Source organism: Equus quagga, chromosome 7 (assembly GCF_021613505.1).
Source record: "Equus quagga isolate Etosha38 chromosome 7, UCLA_HA_Equagga_1.0, whole genome shotgun sequence".
In the NCBI taxonomy this organism is placed as follows: Eukaryota; Metazoa; Chordata; class Mammalia; order Perissodactyla; family Equidae; genus Equus; species Equus quagga.
In genome coordinates this window covers 15,686,675-15,702,436 of record NC_060273.1, presented here as the reverse complement: position 1 = coordinate 15,702,436, position 15,762 = coordinate 15,686,675, and the positions used below count along the sequence as shown (strand labels likewise).

The 15,762-nt window shown below is 50.5% G+C and overlaps 1 protein-coding gene across 7 annotated transcripts in view; it reads left to right on the top strand.

Moving 5' to 3' along the window:
* The window catches only part of POLR3E (RNA polymerase III subunit E), a 31,516-nt gene extending 16,961 nt beyond the window's left edge, over positions 1–14,555 (top strand). For all 7 annotated transcript variants that reach the window (XM_046666862.1, XM_046666861.1, XM_046666866.1 and 4 more), the window contains 12 exons: positions 143–228; positions 558–602; positions 683–774; positions 1,889–2,009; positions 4,445–4,526; positions 5,817–5,876; positions 5,997–6,154; positions 6,746–6,807; positions 7,390–7,916; positions 10,335–10,412; positions 12,714–12,839; positions 13,752–14,555. In XM_046666862.1, coding sequence (XP_046522818.1) covers positions 143–228; positions 558–602; positions 683–774; positions 1,889–2,009; positions 4,445–4,526; positions 5,817–5,876; positions 5,997–6,154; positions 6,746–6,807; positions 7,390–7,916; positions 10,335–10,412; positions 12,714–12,839; positions 13,752–13,808 — 1,494 coding nt within the window. In that variant the 3' untranslated portion in view covers positions 13,809–14,555. The remainder of the gene's footprint in view (positions 1–142; positions 229–557; positions 603–682; positions 775–1,888; positions 2,010–4,444; positions 4,527–5,816; positions 5,877–5,996; positions 6,155–6,745; positions 6,808–7,389; positions 7,917–10,334; positions 10,413–12,713; positions 12,840–13,751) is intronic.
* Positions 14,556–15,762: the final 1,207 nt, after the last annotated feature.

The window sequence follows — 15,762 nt, the reverse complement described above, 5'->3', positions numbered from 1 at the left end:
AGTGGGCGATTTCCAGTGGAAGGTGATGCAGGGGTGAGAACTGTGGATGGCGGAGGGAGCTCCGGGATGTCACAAGGAGCTCTGGGGTGGCACAGGCCTGAGTTGACGGCTGAGGTTCCTCCGCACCCTGCTCCTCCAACAGGACAGCCGCTCTGAGCATGAGCGCCAGTACCTGCTGTGCCAGGGCTCCAGTGGGGTCGAGAACACGGAGCTCGTCAAGTCACCCAGGTGAGATGGGCTGGGCTAGAGTGTTGAATCCTATGGGCTCCTGAGCTTGACGCTGGCCCCGGGAGGGTCCCTCTTGGGTGGATCCTCCCTTGGGACTGTCCCTTCTGTAGCATGGGGAGGGACATGGGTAGGGGCCAGGAGGGTGGGTGTGGGAAGAGATGGTCTTCCTTTCTCTGTGAATTTGGGGGGGTGGCTAGGCCTCTGTCTGCTCCCGCTCCCCCAACCCTCACCTGGGGAAGCTTCAGCCTGGATGCAGCCTGGGTTCGTGGGCAGGGGTGGAGCAGGGATGGAGCCCTGGGAGCCGCTGACTCGCCCTCTCCGCCCTGCAGTGAGTACCTCATGATGCTGATGCCACCCAGCCAGGAGCAGGAGAAGTGAGTAGAGGTGGGCTGGACCCCCTCATCCCCCACTCCCCCACCGGCCTTCTCTAACCCATCACCTTTGTTTTCAACAGAGACAAACCCGTGGCCCCCAGCAATGTCCTGTCCATGGCCCAGCTGCGTACCCTGCCACTGGCTGATCAGATCAAGATCCTGATGAAGAACGGTGAGTGGCTACCCCCTGCCCTGCAGACCCCAGCCCTACCCCCTCCCAGGGAAATGGAGTCTGGGACAGACTGAAGACCAAGGGGCAAGGCCAGAAGCCCCACTACCCAGAGCCTGCCCAGCTTTACAGCTCTGCCCTTGTCTGGAAAGGACGAACTACAGTGTCATGGCAGGCTCCCTCAGGCGGGCTTGGGGCTCCTGTGCTGCCCTCGCCACGCCCCTGCTGTGTCAGCTTGGGCGGGTCACTGACCTTCCTGAGGCTTAGTTTGTTTCTCTCTAAAAAAGGGACTGACAATGGCTCCTGGGGGCTGAGGTGAGGGTTCACAGAGACAAGGCCTCTGAAGGTCTGGTGCCGAGCCTCGCATGTGCACCTGAGCTGCGTTCACCTCAGTAACGCAGTGTTCACTGGCACTGTGGCGCCCTCACCAGGCTCCACATGGTCGGGACTGGTCTCCTTTTCTCAGGACGCTGAGGGCCAGAAGCTTTAGGGGCCTTAGTTGATGAGTGGCTTGAGCCTTGAACCTCGGGCCCTGGGCTCCTCTTCTGAGATGCCAACTCGAGGGTGCCCCAGGGCCTGAGCAGAGAGGCCTCAGCAGACAGAGCCCCTGCTGTCCTTGGGGCTGCCAGAGTGCCAGGCTGCTGGCCTTGCTGCAGAGGACATTGGGCCTTCCCAGGCCCTCCCTGTGCTCACTTGGGCTCGGGGTCAGGTGGTTGGGAGTGAGCAGAACACAGTGGTTGAGTGCATGGACTGTGGACCCAGAGGCCTGGGTTCAAATCCTGCCTCTGCCACTTATTGGCCACTTATTAGCCAAGTGATCATGGGTGAGTTTCAAAACGTTTCTGGACCTGAGTAGTAAGAGTAGGCCTGAGTAGTAAGAGTCTTCCTCATAAGGCACTCCTTGGTCTTCCTTAATGGGTGTTCCCTCTGGGATTTAGCGAGATGTAGGTGCCTGCCCAGACTGCGCAGCCAGTGAATGTCAACTGTTACTGCCATGTCATCGTTGTTATTCACATGCTGGGATTGTTATGTGAACTTGAAGCTATACAGACTTGGTGCGGGGTGGGAAGGATCCGGCCCCTTTTCCCTTGTCTGACATTTCCCACGTCCTTTTCAGTGAAGGTCATGCCTTTTGCCAACTTGATGAGCCTCCTAGGCCCCTTCATCGACTCTGTGGCTGTTCTGCGTGGCATCCAGAAGGTGGCGATGTTAGTCCAAGGAAACTGGGTGGTAAAGAGGTAAATTGTCCTAGTCCCATAATGGGGCCACTTAATCCACTTAAATTTAATGCAATTACCGGTTTTGGGGGCTTAAATCTACCATAGTGCTTTCTGTTTGTCCTGTCTACATTGTATTTTCTCTTTATTCTTCTTCTGGATTCCTTTTTTATTATTCCATTTTTCCCTGCTAGTTTGGAAGTTAGACTCTCTTGACTCTTTAAGTGATTAGCCTACAGATTTTAGCATACATTCATGACTTACCACAGTTTAATATTAATTGCTGCTTTTTACTCTCATCCAGGACAATTCAAAGACCTTAGAATATTTCATATTTATCTTTCTCTAAACTCATGTGCTGTCGTATTTCTATATTTTAATTCTATTTTAGACCCCACAAGACATTGTGTTATCCAGTCAGTGTTCTTTATTTTGCTCATCATTCCTCTCTGTATCTCTTAGTTTCTCTCTGGGTTAATTTCCCTCCGCTAAAGAATGCTGTGGTATTTGGCCTGCAGTGATGCGTTCCCTTGCTTTTTGTTTCCTTCACTTTGTTTAAAGGTAAAATGTCTATTTCACCTTTGTTTTTGAAGGATCTTTTTACTGAGAGGAGAATTCTAGGTTGGTTATTTTCCTTCCACACATTGATATAATTTCCTTATATTCTGACTTCCATTGTTTCTGTTGACAAATCCACTGTCTCTCTAATACTTATTCCTTTGAAAGTAGTTTACCTCTGTTTCCCTCTGGCTGCTTTTAAGATTTTCTCTTGCTTTGGTTTCCCCAGTTCACTAAGATGTGTCTAAGTGTGAGTTTCTTTATGTGGATCCTGTTGAGGTTCGTAGGTCTTGAATTTGCGGCTTGATGTTTTGCAGTAGTTTCCCTTCTCCTGTGATGCCTCCACTAGACTGTCTCCCACACCAGACTTCAGTTTCAGGGGGGTAGGGGCTGTGCGTTTTGACTCGCCCTTATATCCCGGGGCTCAGTATAATGCCAGGCACATGGTAGACTGTGGGTACCAACAGTGTGGCTACATTTTTATGCATACTTGGATTATACTAATTTTAAATGGTGTAATATAAAATACATTAATAAAGACTCACTTTTGGGGAAGCATGGTGTAAGATGAATAATCGGTCAAAATGTGAATTGCTCCAAATTTTTTAAAAAAGGTTGCCACAGAGCTGGGGTTAGAGCTCTTTGCCTGGTGCTGCATGTGCCCCGGATGCTGCGCCCCTGGTTAGCATGTCATCTGTCCCTGTGACTTGAAGGCGGGGCCTACTGTCTGCCCCCATGCTTGGGGTCCTGCCGCGAGCATTAATTACTCTCATGCTGCCCTCACTGCCGCACCAAGGCCTGTGGGTAATGGTCCTTCCATACCCTGTCCCTGTGAGGAGATGATGCAAAATTCACAGTCTGTTCAGTACATTTATCTTGATTACTTGTTCTGTGCCCTGTGCTCTCGTTCAGACACTGTCCCTGTTCTCAGGAAATTTGTGGGGTGGGGTGAACACCATTATAGTTGAGCACACTGAGTGCAGAGATCCAGGGCACGGACCACATTCATTCAGCACCTACTTAGTGGCTGCCTTCTCTCCTCATCATTCACGGTCGAGCTCCGTGTCCACAGCAGCGATGAACAACCTAGGCTAGCTCCCTGTTCCCATGGAGTTTTCACGGGAAGGGGGCGGACATGGAGTTCAACCGTGAGGATGAGGAGTAGTTGGTTGCCAGGTAGGATTGGTTGCCAGGGCAGGAAGAACAAGGGCATCGCAGGCACGGAGTTGCGGGAGGTGGTGTGTGTGTACTCCTGGGCTGTGGGGTCTGGGGCTGGACTTGGGCTCAGAATTCTGCTGTGGAGATTCTGGTCAATCTCAGCACCCTGCTCATTCGCCCCTGGGCCCTGAAGTTTTCTGAACCTTGAGTGCTGGTCCTGTTCTTTCCAAAGGCTTCAACTCCCCCATGCTCAGGGCCTGTCCAGATCCCGGCCCCCACCCCTCTTGCCTCGGCTGCCTCAGCTCACACTGCCCATCTCTTCCTGTTCGGCAGGTGGTGACGGCCTTGTGTATTGCCTCATCACCAGTCTCTCTCGGCATCACACTTCCTTTACACGTGGGACTCACCGTCTTCCAAAGAGTCCTGGGCTCGCCTTGTCTGTCTTTGAAACCCTGGCCCCTCCCTGGCCATGCAGTGGGCCTCGGGGCTGGGTCAGTGTGTGAGTAGGGGTTGAGAAGGAGAAAGAGGAAGAATTCTTGAGGGGGAGGTGTGAGGGGGGTGCTTCTTTCCTACATACAGGTTCACAGAGCCAGGCTGCTGAGAGCAGATGGGGCCCAGGCCTGTGGTGACCCATGTTGGAAAGAGGCATGGGCTGGGCTTCTGCTCAGATCCTGAGCAGGACAGGAGGTGGAGGCGGTTGAGGACGGGGACTGACCTGCCACCCCGACTCTCGTTGGCAGTGACATCCTGTACCCCAAGGACTCCTCCAGCCCTCACAGTGGCGTGCCTGCCGAGGTGCTCTGCAGGGGCCGAGACTTTGTTGTAAGTGCCCAGGCTCTGGCTTCATGGGGCAGGGGCAGAGTGGGTGGACCCAGGGCCAGCACAGCTCCCTGGACCTTGGCCCGGGCAGAGGGCAGGTGTCTGTGGCAGAGAGGGGCCTCTGGACTCTGCCTTTCTCCTCCTTCCTCTTGGGATCCTGGTATCTCAGGCTTTGTTAAGAACCTTTGAGTTCCTCAAGCCTCGAGTTGCAGACTGGAGGCCCATAGGTGAATTCTGGCCAAGGAGCATATTTCATTTGGCCTGGGTGGTGTTTTTAAGATGCTGACTTGGTTGTTGATTTTTACAAATCAAAATAATGATGCAAACCAGATTTCTAGCTTGTCACCAATAATCCCACAGTCTGGTACTGCTGGGCCCATGTCCCCAGACGGCACCTACTTTGGATGGGACTGATGGTCCCCAGTTCATCACACTCCCAGGCACGTCTGCTGCCTGCGTGCATGTTCCCTGCATTGTTTTGTAACTCCTGAGCTAGGTCATCTCTCCATCCCATCGCCCACCCTGCCCCTGCCCTTATCGAGAACTAAAGTCCCAGCCGAAGCATCCCTCCCAAGGACTTGAACCCTCAGCTCCTGGGACCTGCACTGCCTCCTCGACCTCGGGAGCGTGCATGGAGTTTGCTGGAATCTGTCTCCTTGGAGCTGTCCATGGGGACCTTTGTGCTTGTGTGCAGGCCTGGTCATGCAGGGCACCCCTTAGCTGTTTGAAGAGTGTCTGCATTTTCTCTGTTCCCGATTGGATGGCCCAGCTCCTTTGGGAAGTTAGTGTGTAGGTGCCCATGCAGTCTGTTTTGTCTCTGGGGATCAGAGTGCAGTATGGATAGTTGCTCCCAGGGTCACTTACTCACGTACGCGTGCCTTTCACCTTTCCCTACCTGTTAGCCCTTCTCTGTTTGTGCAGACATTGTGGAATCTGGGGGCTTGGGAGAGAGTCTAGTTGAATCTGAGTTGTAGGGACAGAGGGACAAAGCATCCCCTGCTTAGGGAGCTTTTGGGGTCTAGATGGGTGTGGGGTGGGTCCAGGTGCCCTCTTAGATGAGGTGACTTTGGAGGTCCTTTACAAAGGAGGGGACGGAGGCTCAGAGTTGAAGTGACTGCCCACGACCACACAGCTAGTAAGAGTGAGGGCCAGGATCCAAACCCAGGTCTGCCAGACACCAGGCACCGAACTGCCACTCTGTACCCTCATCCCATGACAACTACACAGTTTTGGGGACAGTTTTAGGAGCAGCCATCTCTGCCTTCTGGAAACATGCTGCTTTTTCTCCCTCAGATGTGGAAGTTCACGCAGAGCCGGTGGGTGGTAAGGAAAGAGGTGGCAACGGTGACTAAAGTAAGTGATGTTCTTCTTGCTCTGAGGCCTGGGTCTGCTGCTGGAAGGACTGGGGGCTGGCTGTGGGGCTGGTGTGGCTTTCAGGCTGGCCGTGCCTCAGCTTTGCCCACCTCCTCCCAGCTCAGTGCAGAGGATGTGAAGGACTTTCTGGAGCACATGGCGGTAGTGAGGATCAACAAGGGCTGGGAGTTCATACTGCCTTACGATGGAGAGTTCATCAAGAAGCATCCGGATGTGGTCCAGCGGCAGCACATGCTGTGGACGGGCATCCAGGCCAAGTAAGAGCTTGCTGGGTGGAAAGGGGGGAAGCCAGGTAGAGGAGTACCAGGCCGCCCCCAGCCACCCTGCCTCCCAGGGGGAGCAGTGCCACGCTGCATCTGGGGCAGTGAAGGCAAATTTGGTCAAATTTGCCAAATTTGGGGCTGCATGGCCCCCCTCCTCCACTCGGGTGAACGTTGCTGATTGATCCCAGAATCTCCCCAGCACAGGCCTGCACAGCCACTCCTTGCTGATGAGAGCTGACTTGTGAGGTGAAATCTCAGCATGTCTGTTCTGAGGGGTCGGTGAGGAGGGCTAGATGTGACAGAGACGAAGAGCACTCAGGAGCAAGAGCCTGGGCTTGTGTGGCCCAAGGCAGGCTGGATTGAGACTGGCTAGGGAAGGGAGGGGTGGGCTGCCACTCCTCACCCCAGTCATGGGGGCTCCGAATGGACATGGAGCCTGTTTGTTGTGGGGAGAGACCGCAGAGCTCCAAGCAGGCAGCATCTTCAGTGACCAGGACGTCCCGGGGCTTAAGGGAGGCATTTCTATTGTGAGGCAGATGATGGGGGACAGGGTTTAAAGTTAAAAGCATTTACTCTTCTTTTCAGACTTGAGAAAGTTTATAATCTTGTGAAGGAAACTATGCCAAAGAAGCCGGATGGACAATCAGGTGTGTGAGGGGCATCAGGCTGGGCAGGGCCCTGACCCTGAGCCTGGCTCTGGGAGGGCTGCTTTGCTGGGGCTTGTCGGGCTTGGGCCTGCAGAAGGGTGCGTGGCTCTCACTGCTGGCTGCCTTTCTGTGCCCTCTTCCCCTTCCCCACAGACCTCAGCCGAAGGCTTATCTAGTGGTAAAACCTCAGCCTCTAGGAAAGAGGGCTTCTGTACCCCAGGGCTGTGTCTGGGTCCCAGGCCCCTATGACTCTCTCCCTCTTGGGTCGGCAGAGGGTGGTGGGACAGGAGCAGCCTGGCTTGGCTCTCTGATGTGGGAATCTGATTTTCGCAGTTCTCTTTCTTCCTCATTGTTGGGGTAGCGAAATCTCTCCTGGGTAAGGTGGGGTGAAAGGCAGGACTGGGCCATTTGCTTCAGCCCCAGCTGGCCTACGTTTTTCCTGTCACCTTGCTCTGGACAGCAGGACATCCCCTGTCAGGATGAAAGGGATTGTCCGTGGGGCAGAGGGGCCATGGGCCTTTGTCTCAGGCCCCTCTCTGCATGTCTCTCTACCCTCCTGAGCAACCCTGCCCCTCCCCACAGGGCCTGCTGTGCTGGTCTCTGGGGACCAGCGGGTCCAAGTAGCCAAGAGCAAGGCCCAGCAGAACCACGCATTGCTGGAACGGGAGCTGCAACGGAGGAAGGAAGAGATCCGGGCATCCACGGTCCTGCCTGGTGTTCGGATCAAGGAGGAGCCCATGAGCGAGGAGGGAGAGGAAGAGGAAGAGCGGGAAGTGGAGGAAGACGAGGAGCCCATGGACACCTCACCCAGTCGTGGCCTCCACAATAGGCTGGCCAACGGGCTGCCTGCCGGGCGGGCAGCAGGCGGGGACAGCTTCAATGGGCACCCGCCGCCAGGCTGCGCCAACACCCCTGTGGCCCGGGAACTGAGGGCCTTCGTGGAGGCCACCTTTCAGAGACAGTTTGTGCTCACACTGAGCGAACTCAAGCGTCTCTTCAACCTGCACTTGGCCAGCCTGCCCCCTGGCCACACGCTCTTCAGTGGCATCTCGGACCGCATGCTGCAGGACACGGTGCTGGCCGCCGGTTGCAAGCAGATACTGGTGCCTGTAAGTAGAGTCTGCGCCTGCTGGACAGGTGGACAGACGAGGCCGCCCTCAGCCCCTCAGGAGGGCTCTTGGCAGGCAGCACCTTTCCTGGTAGAAGGGAGCTGTGGAAAGAGGTCTGGTCATTCTAGGGTGGCCTGAGCCCTGCGGCTTTGGGGGAAGCAGCTGTTTGGAGGCTGCCTGGGGTGTGGGGACTTGGGAGGACCATGGACCTCGGTTTGAATCTTGGCTCTCCTGTGGTGGCTGGCTGTGTGACCTTGGGCCAGTCAGCTTCTTGGGCTCTGCACCCTCATGGGAAATGAGCCAATGTTCGTTTGTGTCCTAGGACTTTGGTGAGGGCTGGAGACGTCTGATGGCCCTGACCTGTTGCTTGGCACACAGCAGGGCTATGTGCAGGTTCCCCATCCTCGTTTCAACCCCCCTGCCCCTGCTGACACCTCTCCTTTCTGTCAGCTTTGCCATTTTTCAGGATGCTTCACTTCAAGTATCATTTGATCTTCTTTGCAACTCACAGATGAAGAAACTGAGTTTCAAAGAGGTGAAATGAACTTGTTTAAAGGTCATATACCCAGGAAGTGAGAGAGCTGGAACTCGAACCTCAGTATAGTGGCTCCTAGTCTTAAATCCTTTCTGCTCCAACTGAGATGAGCTTACTCTTTCACCAGAGCCCCCAGCTTGTGCCTGGGTCGTAGCGGGCCTCCCTGTCCATAGAGGCTAGCTGACCAGCATGGGCTCTGTGGCCTTTCAGTTAGCATTTCCAGTGGCAGGCCTGCAGGTGGGAGGGTGGGCCACCCCCACCCCAGTCCTGTCACTCAGGGGCCCCAGAGTGGAGGAAACGTAGGAGCAGAGCGTGTGTTGGAGACCATTTCCTTTAGCTGAGGGTGAAGGGTGCCGGGCTGTGCCTCAGGGAAGCTGTGCTGGTTGTTCTCTCCTCCCAGGCCTTGCCCAGACCTGGCAGAAAACGCGGTGAGGTGGGCTGTGGCTACCTCTTAACAAGGGTGTGTTGACTTTTGCAGTCCAGGGTCAGAAGCACCTGCAGCCTTGGGTGATCTGAGGCGAAGGCCCACTCCCGTGTACGTGAGGGACAGGAACTAGGACAAGAGGCCCTGGATCCCAGGCTGCCTGGGCTGTCCCAGGGGATCTGGCCCTCGTGGCAGGGAATCTCCTTGGTGAGGTCTCCTATGGAAGGTACTGGGGTTTCGGGGCCCTGCCCTGTTTGGAGCCACCCTGGCCCAACCAGTAAATGGGTCGTTTTTCTGAAAGCTTTCCCTTCTCTGAGCTGGGCCAGGCAAGGGAGGGGCACCTGCCTGGTGTTAGCTAGGCTGTCTTAGGTGGCTGGAGTGGACAGAAGGTGAGGGACATGAAGTGGGCTGCTCTCAGACATCCTACCCCACCCTCAGGACCTGCTCTTGCCATGCTTCTTCCTCTTGGTAGAGCTGGCATCTGTGGTGACCATGGTCCTCTCTGCAGCTCTCTCGCCAACTTCCCTCCCCATGATCGTGACGCGGGGGTCACATCATAGTCTTATCTGAGGTAGAAGAGACCTCAGATCAGTCTAGCCTTGTTTTTTTACACGAGGGAGCTGAGGCCCAGGGAGAACAAGCAGACTCATAAAGACTTGAGTTTAACTCCTGGTTCTGCTACGTATTAGCTATGTGACCATGGACAATAAGTTAACCTCTCTGAACCGGATTTTCTTCATGGAGAGTAGGGGCAGTAACACTTCGCTACCTCTCTGGTTTCTAATGATCAGAAGCCCAACTGGTAGCGATCATTACAGTCACTTGTGTTGTGGCGCCAAGACTGCAACTGTGTCTACCAGCCTCCTCCTTCTGTCCCCCCATCCAGGTACCCGGAGCCTAGGCCACCCTCTTCTGGGTCCAACTTCTGACCCTGCTGATCCCAGTGGCATGGGTTGCTTAGGAGTCAGGCAGGGCCTCTAACCCATCCTGCCATGGCCGTTGTGGGAAGGGGTTGAAAGGAATCCCCAGGTCACCCCTAAAGAGTTACTGGGGTGAGAGCACCTCTCAGGACACATCTGAGGGTTGATATGTAGGGTAGGAGGACACTGGATGTTAAAGCAGAGAGGTGAGCTAATGTCAGGCTAATGGGGAAAATGGAAGAACCCGCCTTATGCAGCGCATCTGTGGGCTTCAGGCTGGGCGTGTCACTCTTTTTCTCTCACCGAAGCCCTCTAAGGTCCTGGTGGGGTGTGACTGGCTGCCTCCCTCTGGGGAGGATGAGGAAACTGATGCAGGTTTGTGGCTGCCCACAGCCCCACAGTTAGCGAGTACCAGGAGCTGGGATTGGAACCCACATTCCCAGAACTGGGCTGGTGCAGACTGGGAGAGGTGAGGGCTTGGGGCAGGTGGATCCATGTGGTAAAGACAAACAGCCAACTCATGCCTGGGCCTTGGTTAGTTTCCCCCACAGACTGCTGCTTCTCCGGATGAGCAGAAGGTGTTCGCCCTCTGGGAGTCTGGAGACATGAGTGATCAGGTGAGGTGACCTTTGCCGCCATCTTCCCCAAGAGCAGGGAGGTGTTCCTCGAGAGGGTAAGGCCTTCGGGGAGAGCCAGAGTGCAGTCATAGCCATTTCAGATTTTCTAGCCACTCCTGGTTTTAAATATTCTGGCTCCATGTCTCTGTATGCTGCCAAAGAGACTGGAACGCACCAACAGTTTGAGCCAAAACCAGTGGTCCCCAAATGCCAGTCTGGGCTAGCTGTGTCAGAATCACCTTTTAAAGAATATAAATTCCCAGGACTGCCCCCAGAGGTTTAGTTCAGTAGGAATGGGGTAGTGTCCTAAATTATTTAAGTTTCTACAAAGCTTTCCAGATTATTCTAATGCCAGCCAGACTTGCAAACCAGTGATGGACTATGTTTCAGGTGGCCAACGGCAGCAGGAATCAAAAGGATTCCTTATCAGATCGCGGTTGCTGGAGTTTTAAGTTAGGGAAATTGGTCATTTTGTCTCTGGTCGAACCCTGGCAGGAAGGGTCACAGGTGTCCAGTGGACAGGATATGAACTAAACCAGCAGTGCTGTGTTTGTGTAATGCAGAGTCGTGGACCCTGAGGTCCAGAAGTTTTCCTTAAATCATGAACTTGCCCAAACTTCAACAATTAAGATTTAATTGCTAAAAACCCCAATCAGTCTATCCTTTTTCAGGCCCTGTTCCTAAGGTGGGCGGAGAGAGGGAGTGAGCAAAAGCCCCTGCTGGGTTCTTTGTCCCCTTTTGCCTCTTAGAAGGGGATTGACTGGCAGGCTGAGCATACAAAAGGGGTGTGGCCTTTCAGTGCCCCCTGGGCCTGTGATGGTGCTGTAGACTGAGAACAGTCTGGAACAGGCCTCCCTGAGCAAGCCTGTGTGCTTGTGGGCAGAACAGGTGGCATCTGGGTTTCCCACTCCTGAAGGACTCTGATAACTAACAAAAAAGTAGTAAGTGCATATTTTTAAAAATCAGACTGAAAGCTTATGGGAAACTGTCTTCTGCCCTGTCTGATCCAAGTCCCACTCCTCAGAAGCAATCACTTTTTAACTACAAGATGCCACCAAAAGAGTTGCCTCCGTTTTTTTTACATATACACAATGTGCTTATACTGCTGTTTGATGTATCAACTTGATAATATGAATGGGCTTCCTGTCGCAGTGCATGAGGATTTAGTTCTCAGCTATATTGGGAGAATGTAGGCAGTTTATTGTGGGGTATATTATGAAGAGCCAAATATCAGTAGTATACTATGATCACATTTCTTTTTTATGTTACTTCCTATTTCTGCTTGCATGAGTTTCTGAACATCTACGCCAGCAGTCATCCCGTGCTTGAATGATTCCCTGGAGGCCTCTCCAGCGGGACTGGCGCGCTCTGTCTGTTGCTGGCTTGCAGAATCTTGTGTCTTCCTCCTTACTTAACTTTAGCTTCTAAAGGGGCAGAGGAGTTGTCTGCATTCTTTGTCTTAAAATGACTTTTCTGGTCAAGTATTATTGTTTGTCTGGGGCTAGAATTATAGAGGGCAAATCATTTTCCCTCTGAATTTAAGATATTTTTCCATTGTAGTCAAGCTTTCAGAGTTGTTCAATGATATTCTGCTTCTCGGTCTTTAAAATTTTTGACCCACATCCTTCCTTTTATCCCAAACGTAAGGTTTTTTTCCTTATTCTGCATATTGTACATCAGTGCAAGTCCAGATGTACCTGGTGTGGGTCATTATTACTAGACAGTTGGGTCATTATGAACTTCTGTGATAGATTTGGTAATTCCTTCACCAGTTTTTTTTCTATTCTTTCAGAATTCTTATGTCACGTTAGATATACCGGATCAGATCTTTTCTGTCTCACTTAACACCTTTTCTCCTCTTGGGAGGATTTCAGCTATCTTCTATTTAATTTTTATTTTGGGACATAATCCTTTTCATGGCATCCTGTTTCATGGATGCCATGTCATGTTAGTATGACAAGACTTTAAGCCACTCACTTCTGTCTTCATGCAGTTTAGATTGTGGCTTTCTCTGCCTGCTAAATCAGTTATCACTCCTGTTTTTATTATGCAAAAGTATGTCTGAACTGCTTATCCTCTGTTGACGCTTCACTGGCTCTTTTGTTTTTGTGGCATATACATTTCTATACTTCATTTTATTGGGGTCTCAAGAGATGACAAATTGGCCAGAAGTCTTGGGCAAGGTCTTTGATCACAGACTGAAGTGGGGAGTTGGGTGGTCCATAGCTTTGGATTTCTTGTTTGGGGATGTTTCTCTTTTAGGTGATTGTTTCCCATAATAACATATTTTTGCTACTAAAGCATCGACAGGTTTTGCTTGAAATCTTTTCCAAAAATTACCGGGTACGCCGGAACATGATCCAGTCTCGGTTGACTCAAGAGTGTGGAGAAGATCTAAGTAAACAGGAGGTGGATAAAGTGCTAAAGGTACATCCATTTTCTGTAGAATAATATCCAGAGGCTCTGGGCTTCTGCTCTGACCACGAGGTTCAGCACGAGGGCGCCCATGACTGGCTCTTCCCGCTCTCAGCTGGAAGCTGACGGTGTGTGGAAAGGGCTCTAGTCTGGTGCCTTTCCTACTGCTGAGTTTAAGTCAGGCTTCCTCCGGACCCCTCGCCAGCCAGTTGGGTCTTGGGCAACTGATAATGATTGGCACTGGTGTAGTGGGTATTTGCAAACGGACTAAACTGGAGTAAGACGTAGGCTCCATTTCCAAAAAATACCACCTAGTGGCTCATCTTCCTCCTCCTTTAAAATGACAGGGTCTAGATGAGACTCCTCACTCCACACCCACTTTGAATCTTGGTACCACTTCCGTGATTTTTGCCATAGCTACACACTAACGATTATACTACTTGCTTTCAGTAGAGTCAGTTTTTTAATTTACTTTAAAAAGGAATATATCATTTGTTTAATATATGAGAATACTTAAGTGTACTATCTCTAATGCTTTTCTGAACTGACTGTGGTACAAATACCATATTTGCAGAAACAGTGGAACACAGAAAGCCAATGATAGTTTTCTTATATTCTGATCTCTTACCATTTATGAAGCACTTTTGTTCTGGTCAGCTTACTAACAGTTTTTGTATTTTGTGTTTATAAAGCACATCCATTTATAGTTCCTCACTCTTAAGGTACGTTTGAGGGGAAGAAGGGTGGCCTGAGGCCCAAACACTGAGACCAGGCAGTTACCACAGCATTGTGGTCAGGCAGATCTTGATTTCCCAGTTGTGTTCTATCTGTTAATCATAAATCATTTTGCTATTCTGCACAGAATGTAGCAACTGCCTTTCCTGCTCAAGTCTGCCCTTAACATGTTTCTCTCTCTATTCATAGGACTGTTGTGTAAGCTATGGTGGCATGTGGTACCTTAAAGGGACGGTGCAGTCTTGACAATAGTTGGAAACCACTAACCCAGCAAATCCAAGCCCAAGGAAAGAAGGCAGAGCCAGCAGAGGTGGAAGTAGATTCTCGATTGCTTCAGAAGATATGGAGCAAGAGGAACTGACCATCTCATGGCCTGGGGCACTGCACTGTCCAGTGGACAGAGGGGATCATACTCAGCCAGTGGCAGGATCAGCTTAAGTTACATCGCTCTCTGAAGAGACCAGCTGGGACCTTCTTTCAGTACAATTTGAAAATTCCTGATGTATTTTGCTTATTATTTGGTTTCATTCTCATAATAAAGAGAGTGTATACTGACACGGGCAGGATGATGAAAATCATGGTTTAATATTTTACTTTTCAGTGCCAACAAGGTCTAAGTTATGTTTACAAGATGAAGAAAACTTCAAGGTTTTTAATATTCAAAATGCCTAGAAGCCAGTATTTAGTCTTCGATTATCTATATGCTAAGACTATTGCCAATTTCATTAAACCAAACTGAATTGTTTTACTGTTGGGTTTCTGTGGCCACTTTACCTTTTAAAACAACCTACTTTATGTAGCAGTCTCAACCGTTTACATGAACCATAGCAAAAAATCAGAATCAAATCTCAAGTCCATCTGTTAATGTTTGCATAAGGATGCAAACAAAACGAGGTAAGTAAGTATGGAAAAATATAAGTGAGGTTATCACACTTTGATGTAAAAAAATTTATATTTTGTGTATTTTTAAAATAAATGCTATCTCACCTGGTATCATGGTGCTGCTGTCTTCAGATAGTTACAAGAAGGCAATGTCTGTGCTCTCAAAGCCTTGTATGTATGTCAGGGAAGGGAGGACTGTGTCAGTCACATACATAATTTTAAAATTTTCTAGTAGACACATTAAGATAGTAAAAAGAAACTGGTTAAATTTTAATATTTATTTAGCTCAATATGGCTAAAACATCAATATGTAATAAAAAATTTTACATTCTTTTTTAGTACTAAGTTTTCAAGATGTGGTACCTTATACTTACAACACTCAGAATTTGGACTAGCCACAATTTGGGTGCTCGGTTGCCACATGTGGCTAGTGGTGACCTTATTGAACAGTGCAGCCCTGGAGGATTGTGGAAAAAAGGAGTAAGCTGGGTTGGGTGAGATGTGAAATTTTGATAAAGCTTTTGCCATGATGTATTTGGGGCAATAGAGCCACTCCTATCCGAAGCTTTAGAAGATGGTCTATGTATGACCATCCCCCTCCCCCACCAACCAAAAAAGAAAAACATCTACTATTTGATAATATACAATCAACCTGTTAAACTACATTATGTTCTTGATTCTAATTGTTAACATACATGAGCCTGAAAAGAGTAAGAAACTTCCGAAATTGGTCTGGAGTATATCCTGCTATCATATAGCTGCATTACAGTGGGGGGGGTCCCTCATGGTTGGACAGCAGAGACTGGGCACAACCAGAGAGCAGAACTTAGGGGGCTCAGTGGGGAGTCATAGCCTTAAACATTTATACTGATAAAGAGAGAAGTTAAACATTGACTTCAAATAGCTAGGGAAATAACAGGGGGAAATGTGAAAAAAATTGAGGAAGAAATTAAGATATACCAACAATTAACCAATGAAGTAAAATGGCACAAGCCTGAATAGACAGTGAGATGGGAAAGGTTCAAGGAATTAGATGATGTACAGGGAAAACATGAATTATTAAAATTGGTTGGAAGGGCTAGCCTGGTGGCCAAGTTTGCATGCTCCACTTCAGCAGCCCAGGGTTTGCAGGTTTGGATCCCAGGTGCAGACCTACATACCACTCATCAAACCATGCTGCGGCAGTGTCCCACATACAAAATAGAGGAAGATTGGCACAGATGTTAGCTCAGCGACAATCTTCCTCAAGCAAAAAGAGGAAGACTGGCAACAGATGTTAGCTCAGGGCCAGTCTTCTCTAAAAAAATTTAAAACTGGT